We start from the raw sequence: 13108 nt of genomic DNA, 5'->3' as shown, positions 1-13108 counted from the left end.
AGTCTGTCTATCCTGCAGCAGAATAAAAGGCAAATGTGGAGCCTCTTTTCAGCAGAGGGCGAGATAGCCACATCAAAATCCTATGCCTTTATGTGTGTGTTCTAGCACTAATACCGTCTCCTAAGCTTGTTTTGAAGAAGGATTACAAGGATTTTTAATGAAAATATATGTATATATATTTCCCTGTCAGGCGTGAAACCTTTGATTTTGATGATGACTGTGACAGTTTGACGTGGGAGGAGAATGAGGATACTTTGCTCCTCTGGGAAGACTTCACCAACTGTAACCCATCAATCGAGCTCCAGGGAGAGGTGAGTTTTGGATCTGGGCTCTTCGTGGGATGGCTCTCTAGCTTCTTCAGAAGTAAGGTTGTGACTGATTTCTGGAAGGGTTTTAAAAAGTAATGATTTTTTTATTATCAACAACATAAATCCAAATTTTCAAAAGCCTCCATTGTGTTAGAATTTGGCAAATCCTCTCTGCTGGAGAATAAAAATGGCCACTTTTGCAAAGATTGGTTTACTTGCTGCTGTATAATTGACAGGCGATTGTTTTTGATCTGCATCTGAAGTTGTGTTGTTGAGGCTCCTTTTTTTGTGCAGGAAAAAACCAACATGGAGTTTAAAGCTTTGTCATTGTGTTTGCTACATTTTTATATTTTCTCCACCCACCTTCAGCTCCCCACCGTCTCAACACACATGTACTGTATTACCGTATTTTTCGCTCTATAGGATGCACCGGACCATAGGAGGGGGAGAACAGTAAAAAAAAAATTTCTTGTTCTTCCCCTCTAAAACAAGGTGCGTTCAAGGTGCATTCACCCAAAGCCTCCGGAGCACAGCGGGAGTTCCCGCTGTGCTCTTGAGGCTTCAGGCGGCTACCTTGGAAGCCTGGAGAGTGAGAGGGGTCGGTGCGCACTGACCCCTCTCACTCTCCAGGCTTCAGTGAAGGCAACTCGAAGCCTCTGGAGTGCAGCGGGAGTTCCCTCTGAGCTCCGGAGGCTTCAGGTTCTTTTTGACCTGCTCTTTGGGGCTGGTGGAGGGAAGCGCTGCTTTCCCCCACCGCCAGCCTCAAAGACCAGGTCGGGGAGACCTCCCCAGGAGCGTGGGGAGCATTCACCGACACACCTACACATTGCAGCAGACACACTAACTTGTCACAACACACAGTTTGGAAAGCTCTGTCTTAGTCTAACACTCTACTGCACCACACAGGCCTATTATATTGTATTTTTATGTAGTGAACCTGCCCTGAGGTCTGTGTACGAGGGGCAGTATACCAAATTAATTAATTAATTAATAATACTCATTACATTGGGCCTACTCAGAGTAGACCCTTGGAAATTAATGGAACCCAGGTTTGTCATGGCTACAAAGTTAAATGGGTCTAGCATTGGCTACAACTCCAGAAACTAGTGTGGTTTTCTGCTGGGCATTCTTAAGTTTTTTGCTGTGTTTCTGGAATCACATTGCAGTGCTTTTTCATGTGGAGCCTCCTGTTACCGCATGATCCGGTGGCTTGAACCTTCCATCACATGCTCTTCTGCAGGCAGTGGTGGTTTGTAAATGATGTTTGTGACTGGTTGCCAGGCACTCAAGGTCTCGTTAAATGATAATGGTGGTGTTTGTAAACAAGAAAATGGGGAGGAGGGGAAGCAACTCTTGACTTATCTCCCTTCAACTATAGTAACATGGGCCTATGAGATCATATAGGACTCAAGAGCACTGGTTGTGAATTTGAGAATCTTTATTTTTACTATGTTAAATTATGCTTTTATCAACAACTTAGAAGTGGCTGACAACTTCTGGAACATAGCATAAATTTCTTAAACTGATAGGCACTTGGTGATTCTGTAGAAATTGATTTTGATTTGTCCCATATTGGAGAAATAAAGCTGAAGTCACTTAAACATTGGAGCAAAATGAGAAGGGGATTTCACAGGAAGCTGGCCAAGCTTTGGTATTAAAAATGTAGGTTTGTTGTATGTCTGATAATATTTTAACAATTTTTTTAAAGCCAGCAACAGAGAGATTGAAACACAGGAAACACAGCAGCACAGGAAGTTAGTCACAAAGGAAGCAGACTAGGCACAGTTAACAAAGTTTTACTAGTTTTTAATGAATGGGACTTTGATTTAGCCTACATATATCAGAAACACTGAGCTAAAATGAGAGGAGAGGAATGATGAAGTGGCCTAGACATCTTTCTCCAAGGGCATCAAGTCAACTGGTTTGCAAATTCTCTTTTTAGGATGCCTGGTTCAGAAGAGCCTTGAGCTGCTTATTCCATTGGTGCTTGTTAAACTGTTTGGGTAGAGCAACAGAATCCTGTCCCTGTTGCCCAATAAAGTCTGTAGGGAAAAGTTTCTGTGTTTAATGGGTGTGTTGTTGTAGTAGTAGTAGTAGTAGTAGTAGTAATAATAATAATAATAATAATAATAATAATAATAATTTATTTATTTATTTATTTATTTATTTATTTATGTATACATACATACATACATACCCCGCCCATCTGGCTGGGCTTCCCCAGCCACTCTGGGCGGCTTCCAAAAAAATATTAAAATACTGTAATACATCAAACATTAAAAGCTTCCCTAAACAGGGCTGCCTTCAGATATCTTCTAAAAGTCTGGTAGTTGTTCTCTTTGACGTCTGGTGGGAGGGCGTTCCACAGGGCGGGCGCCACTACCAAGAAGGCCCTCTGCTTGGTTCCCTGTAACTTAGCTTCTCGCAGTGAGGGAACCGCCAGAAGGCCCTCGGTGCTGGACCTCAGTGTCCGGGTAGAACGATGGGGGTGGAGACGCTCCTTCAGATATACTGGACCGAGGCCGTTTAGGGCTTTAAAGGTCAGCACCAACACTTTGAATTGTGCTCGGAAACGTACTGGGAGACGTACTGCTCGGAAACCTTTCTGATGTCCCTTTCTGATGATGCATTTGAGCCTTGAGTGCCTTGACACTGGGAGAGTCAAATTCTCAGTGTACCTCCATTCCTCCCTTTCTCAGTAACATGATAGAGGGTGGTGATGGTGGGAGGTAGGAAGCTTTGTCTCCTGGGCTAGAAAGCCACTGCAGCAGCCACATCTCCTCAGCAATCCACCTTATACTGACTGCCAGGAGCGCATGTTAAGTTGTTCCTTTCCATTTTGTGAGCTGTGGTGGTGTGCACTGCAAAACGGTGAGAGATTACACCAAAGTGCTACAGCTGCAAAATGTGGCATACGTTTGTGAAGGCGCCTTTCTAGTGAGCTGCAACTGCCAGGGCGATAGAGCAGTTTTAGTGATGGGCTGGAATTAAGTGACAGATTATTTGCATATAACCATGTGCCTGTGTGTTAGAAGTATAGCTATCAGTGGAGTATTACAGAGTTCAGGCCTAGCATGCTGCAGCTCTAAAGGTTTTAAGAGGCTTAAATCCCTTCTAACTGAAAATTACACAACGAAAGGGTAGATTTGCCTTGTAGATCGAGATCAGGAATAAAAGGCTAATTGACTCAGGGAGCTGAGCACAGAGTGCTGCAACTCCCTCTCTCCAGGCCTCTAGCTCCCCAGACGGAGCCAGAACTGAACCATTTTTCTGCACTGCAGGCTTCTGTCTGTAAAGCTCTGCTGGGCTGAATTCTGTCAAGTGGACACTATCTTAGAACAGATGATCTTGAATGTTACCATAATATACTAAATGCATGCAGAACCCTTGGTTCAATCTGCAGCATCTCTAGGTAGGGCCTGGGAGACATCCTGGCCTGAAATCTTGGAGAGCCACTGCAAGTCATTGTAGACAATACTGAGCTGGATAGGATCTACAGTATTGCCTGGCTCTTTGGCTGGTTCTGGGTGACAGAATTCCTTGCTCACCTCTTCCTGATTTTCTTTATTTTATAGCAAGAGGAGAACTTGGGCAACTTGATCCATGAAACAGAATCTTTCTTCAAAACAAGGGACAAAGAATACCAAGAAACGATAGGACAGATTGAGGTAAGGAACGAGGAGCCTAAGATTTGTTTGTGTGGCCTGGTTGTGTTTAATTAAGAGCAGCAAATGATTAAATCTGATGAGCAGCCACAGGCTGGTCATGGATCAAAATGGTCAGGCTTTTGCCTTATTGCTGAGGGGTAACTTTCGAGGCAGTTACCATCTCCATCTCTTTTTGCTAATGAGGGCTATGTGTGGTTGAATTGGACATGAGAAGAGAAACAAGGTGGGCAAAGTTTTCTGGGGTGGGCAGAATGACAGAAGGTAATAGGAAATAAAGGTTCTAGTTACAGTTAGGTAGCCATGTTGGTCTGCCATAGTCAAAACAAAATAAAAAAATGCCTTCCAGTAGCACCTTAGAGACCAACTAAGTTAGTTATTGGTATGAGCTTTCATGTGCATGCACACTTCTTCAGATAGGCAAATCAGGGAAGAGTTGGGTGCAACTTGAGAGGGCTTGTGTATGTTATTGGTGAAGGGATACTTCTTTGCCTTGAATCTTTTGGAATCTATGTATATCACAAGCTCAGAACTTTGTCAAGAAAAATGAGGAGGTAGCTTATTACCTCCTTTATAAATAGCGATGCTCACTTCTGTTAGCAGCCTTTAGGCCAGCTGGTGGTAATAAATTGACATTCCATCAAAATGTGCAGGAGGACAGGGAGGGCACAAGGTGGTTCTCATGCTTTGCTTTGCTTGACTTGGCCCTCTCCTTCTGTGCAGCTTGAGCTTGCCACGGCCAAGAGTGACATGAATCGCCACCTCCACGAGTACATGGAAATGTGCAGCATGAAACGGGGCCTGGATGTGCAAATGGAGACTTGCCGGCGGCTCATTAAAGGCTCTGCTGAAAGGTAACACACCTGAGTCCACACCTGATAACTTTTATTTGCCCAAGTGGGATGGTGATGGAGAGCTTTCGTTCAGAGGTATTGGGAGGGACTCCATAATCTGAAGACTAGCTGTTCTGAGGTGTCTGGTTTCGCTGAAAGTACCAAACACAGCAGGCCCCAAGATGTAACTGTTTACCTTGAAAATCCAGTTTAACAGCAATACTGTTTAAGAGTGACAAATACTTTATGGCACCCAGTGGTCCAGAGCACTAGGGTGCTGTCTTCTCCAATTGTCATCTCACTTTTTGCAATGTCTGCGAAGGGTTTTACATGTCGCTATAAAACTGTTGATGCCTGAAATGCAGCTAACATATTGCCCTTTGCATTCTGAGGAGCCAGTACTTCCCTACTTTACATCCATGTAAGTTGAACATGCTTTTGCCGCTGTTTAACATGGAAAGACGGCTTATTAAGAGGATGGATCTAACCACACTCTTCCTCTCTCTCTCCATTTCTTTGTCAGCAGAAATTCCCCGTCTCCCAGTTCGGTAGCCAGCAGCGACTCAGGAAACACGGATGAAATTCAGGATGAGTTTGACAGAGAAGCAGACGTTGAGCCCATGGTCAGCTGATAAATAACCAGAATGTTTATGGCGCAAGGAGAGAAGAAAAAGAAAACCCAGAAAAAGAAGAGATTTCACAAATGCAGAGAGATCAGAGACTTCAAAGCCCCTAGCCTTGGGGGTGCCAAGGACTTGATCTAGTATTTTTTCCCACCCCATCCAAGGATTTGGTGCTGTAAAAAACATTTATACTGTTCTACAAATGACAGATGTGGAGTTCTGTAAGAAAAAGTATGTGTATATGGTATTTTAATTGTGCCTTTGCCCCAAGCTGAGCCACTTTGAGCTCCACTGGAATATCATAGTGCTTTTTATATACAAATGATGATTCTAAATAAGCTTCTGATAGCAGAAGAATGAATTGCTATGGAAGTTTAGCACTGGACTGAAGTGCTGGGCAAATTGGCAGAGCAGGCCCTGTGGCAACTAAGTAGCAAATACCACACCATTGAGCAGCAATGAGGACAAGTGTCTTTCGTGAACAGCATTGAAAGTGTCCTCCCCTCCCAATCTTAGCCCTTTAATGACACCTGCTCTTGGCTCATGCAGTTAGAAGGGATGTGAATTGTGGCTTGAGAGAATCCTTTCAGAGACCTGCACAACACCTTTTCTGCTGAGGTCCAGAACTCTATTAGAAGCTTGGTGGCAAGGCAAGAATAGCAAAAGTCTGATGGGGTGGGAATAACACTGTTTTTTAATTACTATGCAAAAACAAGCAAGCAAAGCGTTCGCCTTATTTGTATGGAATGTTAGGTCACTGCTGGGCTTCTCTGTCTCCTGTTGGGAAGGAAGCTGAGCATTCACTTTGCACACCTTTACTTGTTTGTGGAGCTTGTTTTGGCCAAGGGAGCTTCCTACTGCTGCATCTGCTCCCAGTGATCCTTTGGTTCCAAACTTTCTCCCTTCCCTCCCTCTTTTCTTCACCCTCCCCCTTCATTTGTACTTTAGCCATCAAATGATTTCCTCTCAAAAAGTTACTGTTGAGGAAGGACTGCATTTTTGTGCTGCTCTTGGAAGCTTGGAGCGTGATAGCTTTCCACACCATCCTCAGAATCAGTGTTAACTAAATTATAGGGTGGGTGGCATTACCTTTCCCAAGACCCCTCAGCAAGGAACACAGCTTTAGATGTCTTGAAGCATGTCAGGTCCTGCACCTGTACAGTGGTACCTCGGGTTAAGTACTTAATTCGTTCCGGAGGTCCGTTCTTAACCTGAAACTGTTCTTAACCTGAAGCACCACTTTAGCTAATGGGGCCTCGTGCTGCCGCAGCACGATTTCTGTTCTCATCCTGAAGCAAAGTTCTTAACCCGAGGTACTATTTCTGGGTTAGCGGAGTCTGTAACCTGAAGCGTATGTAACCCGAGGTACCACTGTATTTCAGGTACACTGAAAATAAGTATTACAAGATGTGGATTTTTTTAAAAATCAAGAGTACAGTATTGTATTGTCTGACACTAAGGTATAACTGTCACGTGCTTTGCTTTTCTGAAAAGGCAAGTGAGACTAGCCCCCCCCCCCCCACTCCATCCTTTGGTGGCTTAAACACAAGCACCTGACGTTTATTTGCCACATAGTCAGCTGGGGTTGGTGCCATGAACCAGCATCTTCTTGGTCCAGATCACTTGCTGTTATCCAGAACAAAAGAGTAGCTCTTTGCCAACATGGTATCATTTTATGCTGCCCAGATTTGGAGGCACAATCACCCTTCTGGCAAAGCTGCTGTGGGTGGGTGGGTGTCAGATATTTATCTCTCCTGCAAAATGCTTCTTAATGATACAAAATGCCTAGAAGAAGAAACCTCTCCCCTCATGCCTACAGATCAACCCCTAGTAAAAGCTGTTCCATGGCTGATGGGCTCCTTCCCCGCCCCCCCCCCCCCGCCCCGTCTCCAGAGTGCTTTCTTGTCCCATTGGCTGCTGCTTTGGGTTGTTGAAGGTGATGGCTGGTTCCTAGGCAGATGAAACACGTCTGTCCTGTGAAGGAGACACTCCTGGGTGGGGAAGTATTTGGCTTCAGAAGGGGAGCTTTACTATATTCCCATCCATGCAAAAAAAAGGGGGGGTGGAAGATGCAATATAAAAAGGGACACTTTGTGTTCGTCCTGATTTGCTGCTTGAAACTCAAGTTTGCTGCTTCTGGTTAGTAGCTTTATGCCCCATTGCTTAGCGACCCTTAAAAAGCTTGTTTTTGCAACTTTTGGTCAAGCGCTTCATCGCTTTCTCTCTCTGCTTTGGAAAAGGAATCTCATTTCTAAGCCCTTATTCTTTTCACCCCATTTCTATCCAAAGCTGTACCCTTTTCTGACTGTGAGTTTTGCAGCTTTTTTTGGGGGGTGGGGTGGAGGGGAGACCAGCAGCCCTGTCCTTTCCAAAGGGTTGGGCCTTGGCACTTTCATAAATAGCATCTCAGGGTCCCGAAGCCAGCATTGAATGTTGGCTCTTTCGCTCTGCAGTTTCTCCAGACACTGGGAGACCCGTCTACCCAATCTGGCAGCTCCTGAGTGCAGGCTGTATGTGTACCTGCTAAACTTCAGTTGCCCAGAAATTGTAGGATTAGCTATTTCTGAAACTGAGAATTTGAGCAGTTTTTACTTAAGGCCATCTAACTTCATTGCTGCTAATCTTCTTTGGGGGGAAGGGTGTGTTTTAAACTTTAAGAGCATGTGTCAATGTGTTTGCTTTTAATGGCTGGCATGCTCAAGGTAGAGTGTAGTGGGTAGGCATGGGCAGGGGGAACTGGTTCTTGTATGGTTGTATAAGTGGGTAGGGGGATGAGGTTTCACTGGTCAACACAGAGGGCATAAACAAAATGGTTCATTTTGTAATGACTAGATGGGTACTCAAGTAAGCAATTATTATTATTTGTATGTGTTAGAGGTAGGTGGGGATTACCTGTGTAAGAATAATGATAGAACAGAATAGTAGTGGTTAAGGTGGTGGTTGGTATCTTTTTTATCATATGCAACCTGAATTTAAAAATTTCTCTTCACATTTTGAATATGAGGTTTTATTATTTCTGAGGGAGCATCAGGGTGAGTTCACAAATGGATCAGTCCCTTAACAGTACAGTTTCCTTCGTATTGCATTTCTTTCAGTCAGTGCTGCTGGCTTTAGTAGACAGTGGCACCTCTAGATTTGCATTTAGTCTTGTCCGTCCGTAGCAACCAGATTTAAAGCTTGTCAGGAAAAAAAATGTGAAAATGCTGGACGTGAATTGTAATGACTTCGTCCCCCCCCCTTTTCTGTAAAGCTGTAAATACTTTATTTTCTATTCTTGAGGCAGTGTCATATTGACACTTTTTTAAAAAAATGAATTACAATTGGGTGGGAGTGGGGGTGGGAATCTTATTTTCTTGTGGGTTTTTAAGGGATTTTTTAAGCCGGCTAATTTCCTTTACTTGTTAGTGAGAGGATGAAGATCTGTCAAGATTCCTAAGCAAACTGGGTTTGTAAAAAAAATATATGAAAAAAAGAATAGGCGAATTCAATAGACGGGCCTTGTGCCTGCTTTATGGATGCATGTTGTTGTTTTAGAAAAAATTGTCCAAAGAACAATAATGTTGAATTATTCCCAGTGTTTTATTACTACATCTTGGCTCAGGCAGTGAACAAGTATGCAAAGCTGCTTTGAAGATGAATGCCAAGGACAAAAAGGAAAACCACCCCCTAATGAAATTCACTTAGCTTAAATGTGTACTCTTCAAAGGGGATGCTGTATTTTTAAAGGTGTTAAGTTCAGACATCATAACCGTTGTTTGGCAGCATTTGGGGGAAGCCGTGTAACAAACTGCAATAGCTGAAAAACATGCTCACCATCCTTCAGTCAGGACTCTCCAAGGTTTTTGCATCTCACTAGAGGGAAAACAGAGCAAACCTCCTGTCCTGTCAGTCGCTCCACATGCATTATTCAAGAAACAAACCCTTCTAGATTTCCCCATGTGGGAACTGAAATGGAGGTAAGGATGTGGCGTTATTATTATTATTATTCAGTCTGAATTATTTGTGTGCATGTGTGTACACAAACACACACATACACAAAGAAATGGGTCAAAATCAGTTTTCAGCATAACATGAAGTAACGCTCAAATCTCAAGAGGGTTTATCTAATGCTAGTTCTGCATGAAGATAATGGACATGAACTGTTGATTTCAGTGGGTCTACTCTGAGTAAAGCTGATTTGGCTCCAACCCAAAGGATTCCTGTACTCAACACCATTCCTGGCTAGCTCACATACTCAAAATGAATCAGAGGGGGAAGGATGGTTGTAGCAAATTAGAATCTGAATGATGGGAACCTGTGCGGTGGGTGGATGGCCGCCTTATCCTCTCACCACTTCATTTTTGAGTTGGCCCAGGTCGATGGTGCTCACAAAAAGAATTCAGAGTTTTAGGAAGGTTGTACCTGACTTAGCACTTTGCTACCTATTGCAGCTTGGCTTGGCAGTCAAAAACAGCAAAGTTCAATGTCCCAAATTTTCACAGTAGCAAAAATATAACTAGCTGATTTGCCCAGCCAGTACTCTGGATGGAAGATTAATAATGGCAAAGATGTTGTCTGCCTTTGTTTCCAACAATATCTGCAGCAACAAGCAGATAGTTTCTGGAAGGTGCTTCCACCTGCAAAAATGATTGTATGGATTTCCCTCCAGAGCCCTAGGCATGCTCCTGGTTTGTGCAGGAGTCTCTCTGCCTTGTATTGGCTCCTCCATCCCTTCAAACACATTGAGCATAAATTGATGAGAGAGCCATTCTAGCCTTGCAACATTCATGTCATGTGCCAGTGCCAGAGTTTCCACAACAGATTACTTGATTGTTGTGTCTCTCTCGGAAGCAGACTAGAAGAGGATGCAGGTTTCAAAACACAGTCATGCTACTGCAGACTGTTTGCCTGCCTCTATAAAACTTGCTGCTCCAGATGGTCAATAGCACAAACTTAACTTTTCCCTCCTGGTAGGTTTTCAGACCAGTTTTCCAGATAATTCATAGAGGTGAACTTGAAAGCTTCTGTCTGCCAAGCTCTGTGCCTCCATCCTTTGCTGACTCTGGTTCTTTGTGAGAGATGTAGAAAAGGAAGAGCCTTGATCCATCTTGGCAGGAGAGCTAAGGCAAGACCACTTTTTAAGCAGCCTGCTTTAAAAATGGCGATTCTCAGCATTTGTGTCTGATTTGGAGATTTCAGCCATCGTTTGTTATATAGCCTCTCCTGTTCTGAAAAAGCGGAGACACAAAAGTTTGGGTTGGTGTTTTTGCTATTTTCAAAGAGCTTATTAGCATTTCACACCCTTCATAGCTCCAACAGGCTTGTAGGTAACCTGTCATGTGTATAATTAGTTGCAGATAAAAAGCTGTACCAAAGCAGAGGCCTTATTTTTTTCCACCTTAGGCCCCTAAATGACTGACATAGGGGATGTGTTGTGAGAAGGCAGGCGGACTACTAAAAACTTCTGTGAGCTGGTAACTCTTTTGTGAATGTATCTTGCAGAGCTGCTTTTAGAAATCCACAAACTGCACTTTATTAGGCAAGGTAAGCTCTAAAATGGAGGCCCTGTTGATCTTGGCAGGTGGTGTCAGGAATTGCATGGTGCAAAATAGCTGCTCGGCTGGCTGTCTTGCAGAAACCTAGGTACAAGGGCTTGGGTGTTGTCTGTTTGCTGTTGGTTTGCTTGTTGGTTTTTTTGTTTGCAACTGATGGCTGATGTTCCTCCAGCAAAGGGACCACAAGGCCCCTCTGTCCCCTTGCAAATTCTGAATTTGCACTGTTGCCTAAAAAATAATAATGCAGTAGAGAAGTTTGCGAGTAGTGATGTGGGCGTAAATTGTTTTATGACTTCCGCTATAAGGAATGTATAAGCTATAAGAAATTTATAACGTCCTCCAAATGCTGGTATCCTGTGGTTTTTTATTTTATTTTTTTAAGGTGGCTCAATTTTGGGGCCAAAAAGGGTAATCTGGATTAACCCCGCCGCTGCCGCCTTTCTCTTTATGACTGAAGTTGCTGAAGTATTTCCTTTCCAACCGCAAAAAAACCTGACTACTTAACGAGTGTGGGATGGGGAAAGAAACTGTTTACTGTGTTGTTGTACATATTGTGCTTTATATTCTGTATATTAGCATTTTAAGGGAGTGGGGATAACCAGATGTAATGTATTTGTGCTCTAATTGGGAGAAAGGTCCAAGGGTTAACCATTTCTTAAGCTTACTCCAGAAGCACATGCCTCCCACCCCCCATCAAAGTGGGATTTCCCTGTTCCTCATCTGTAGCACAGCCTCACATGAGCCTGTGTTTTACTGATGGTTCAGAAACTTTCATTTTGGATAGGGCACCCAGAAATTGTGTGAGCATCCTGACACTTCCATGCTCCAAGTGGATTGCTGCCATGCATTCATGAGTGCCAAAAAGCTCCCATCTTACACATCCAATCTGATGTCCCAAAGCACTGTGGGGACTTTTCCTCTTTTGGAAAAGGAAGCACACCCACGAGTCCCGTCCATCTCTGCTTGAACTGCCCTGTGCTGCTGGTCCTGCTTCTAGGAGAGGAGCTCTGAAACATGGTTCATCCTTCAGTTCTCAAGTTCTTTCTAGCAAATGTTTTACTTTTGAATAATCTCTCTCCTCCCCTCCCCTCCCCTTCCCTTTCTTTCACATACCAAACGGGCTTCTCTGTGAATCAGGGATGTACCTGAAGCTTGTTGGTGGGGAAAACGGGTTCTGGTAATTCTTTGTTTAAAAGGGAAAAAAAACCCTTACAATAAACGCCAAACTTCCTGGTTATTGAAAGTTTTGTGTGTGTCTATCTTTTTCTGCGGGGCTGGGCAGCATGGCAATGGTGGGCAGAGCCAGTAGCAGAATGGGTGCGGCAGTGGATGTGACTGCCCCCTTTTGTTAGATTTCATCCAGGCAGAAATCAGGTTTGCATGTCCCTCTCATACACACACCGTCCTTTTTCCAGGCAAAAGCTCTCAGGTAAAGGTAAAAAGGTAAAGGGACCCCTGACCATTTGGTCCAGTCGTGGCCAACTCGGGGGTTGCGGCACTCATCTCGCTTTATTAGCTGAGGGAGCTGGCGTACAGCTTCCGGGTCATGTGGCCAGCATGACTAAGCTGCTTCTGACAAACCAGAGCAGCGCACGGAGCCAGAGCGGTACCTATTTATCTACTTGCACTTTGACGTGCTTTCAAACTGCTAGGTTGGCAGGAGCTGGGACCGAGCAACGGGAGCTCACCCCGTCGCGGGGATTTGAACCGCTGACCTTCTGATTGGCAAGTCCTAGGCTCTGTGGTTTAACCCACAGTGCCACCTGCGTCCAAAAGCTCTCAAGAAAGTGGCTATAGAGCAGGGTTGGAGTTGGGGGATGGTTTGGCTTGATGCTTGGATCTCCTTCAGCTCCTGGACCTGAGGTTCCCCACCCTTAATTTAGTCCAATGAAGACTGAGCATGCTCAGTGGTCACAGAACACTGAGTGCCTGTCTGGGGAGTAGGGAGCAGAAAGTTGGGGGATGAAATGGAGTGTCCTGGAAGAGTGTAAGGCTGGCAAGAACCTGGAATGGAGTGTTCCACGCTGCAAGTAGTAGCAAGCCCATGTTGCTGCTACAGAACAAAGCTGTAGTTAATCCTCTGTGTTGCACACCAGGCTTCACCAACTCTGGTGCCTTGTAAGTGTTTTGGACTAAATCTCCCAT

The 13108-nt window shown here is 44.2% G+C and overlaps 1 protein-coding gene across 2 annotated transcripts in view; it reads left to right on the top strand.

Moving 5' to 3' along the window:
• IFFO2 (intermediate filament family orphan 2) overlaps positions 1-6855 on the top strand; it is a 40315-nt gene extending 33460 nt beyond the window's left edge. The window contains exons 6-9 of one of the 2 annotated variants that reach the window (XM_053401010.1): positions 191-311; positions 3884-3976; positions 4697-4827; positions 5330-6855. In XM_053401010.1, the coding sequence (XP_053256985.1) occupies positions 191-311; positions 3884-3976; positions 4697-4827; positions 5330-5438 (454 nt within the window). In that variant the 3' untranslated portion in view covers positions 5439-6855. The remainder of the gene's footprint in view (positions 1-190; positions 312-3883; positions 3977-4696; positions 4828-5329) is intronic. The other variant, XM_053401012.1, reaches the window with a different exon arrangement.
• The last annotated feature ends 6253 nt before the right edge of the window (positions 6856-13108 follow it).

The sequence above is a fragment of the Podarcis raffonei genome, chromosome 8 (assembly GCF_027172205.1).
Source record: "Podarcis raffonei isolate rPodRaf1 chromosome 8, rPodRaf1.pri, whole genome shotgun sequence".
NCBI classification, from domain to species: Eukaryota; Metazoa; Chordata; class Lepidosauria; order Squamata; family Lacertidae; genus Podarcis; species Podarcis raffonei.
This window is presented reverse-complemented; position numbering and strand designations above follow the sequence as displayed.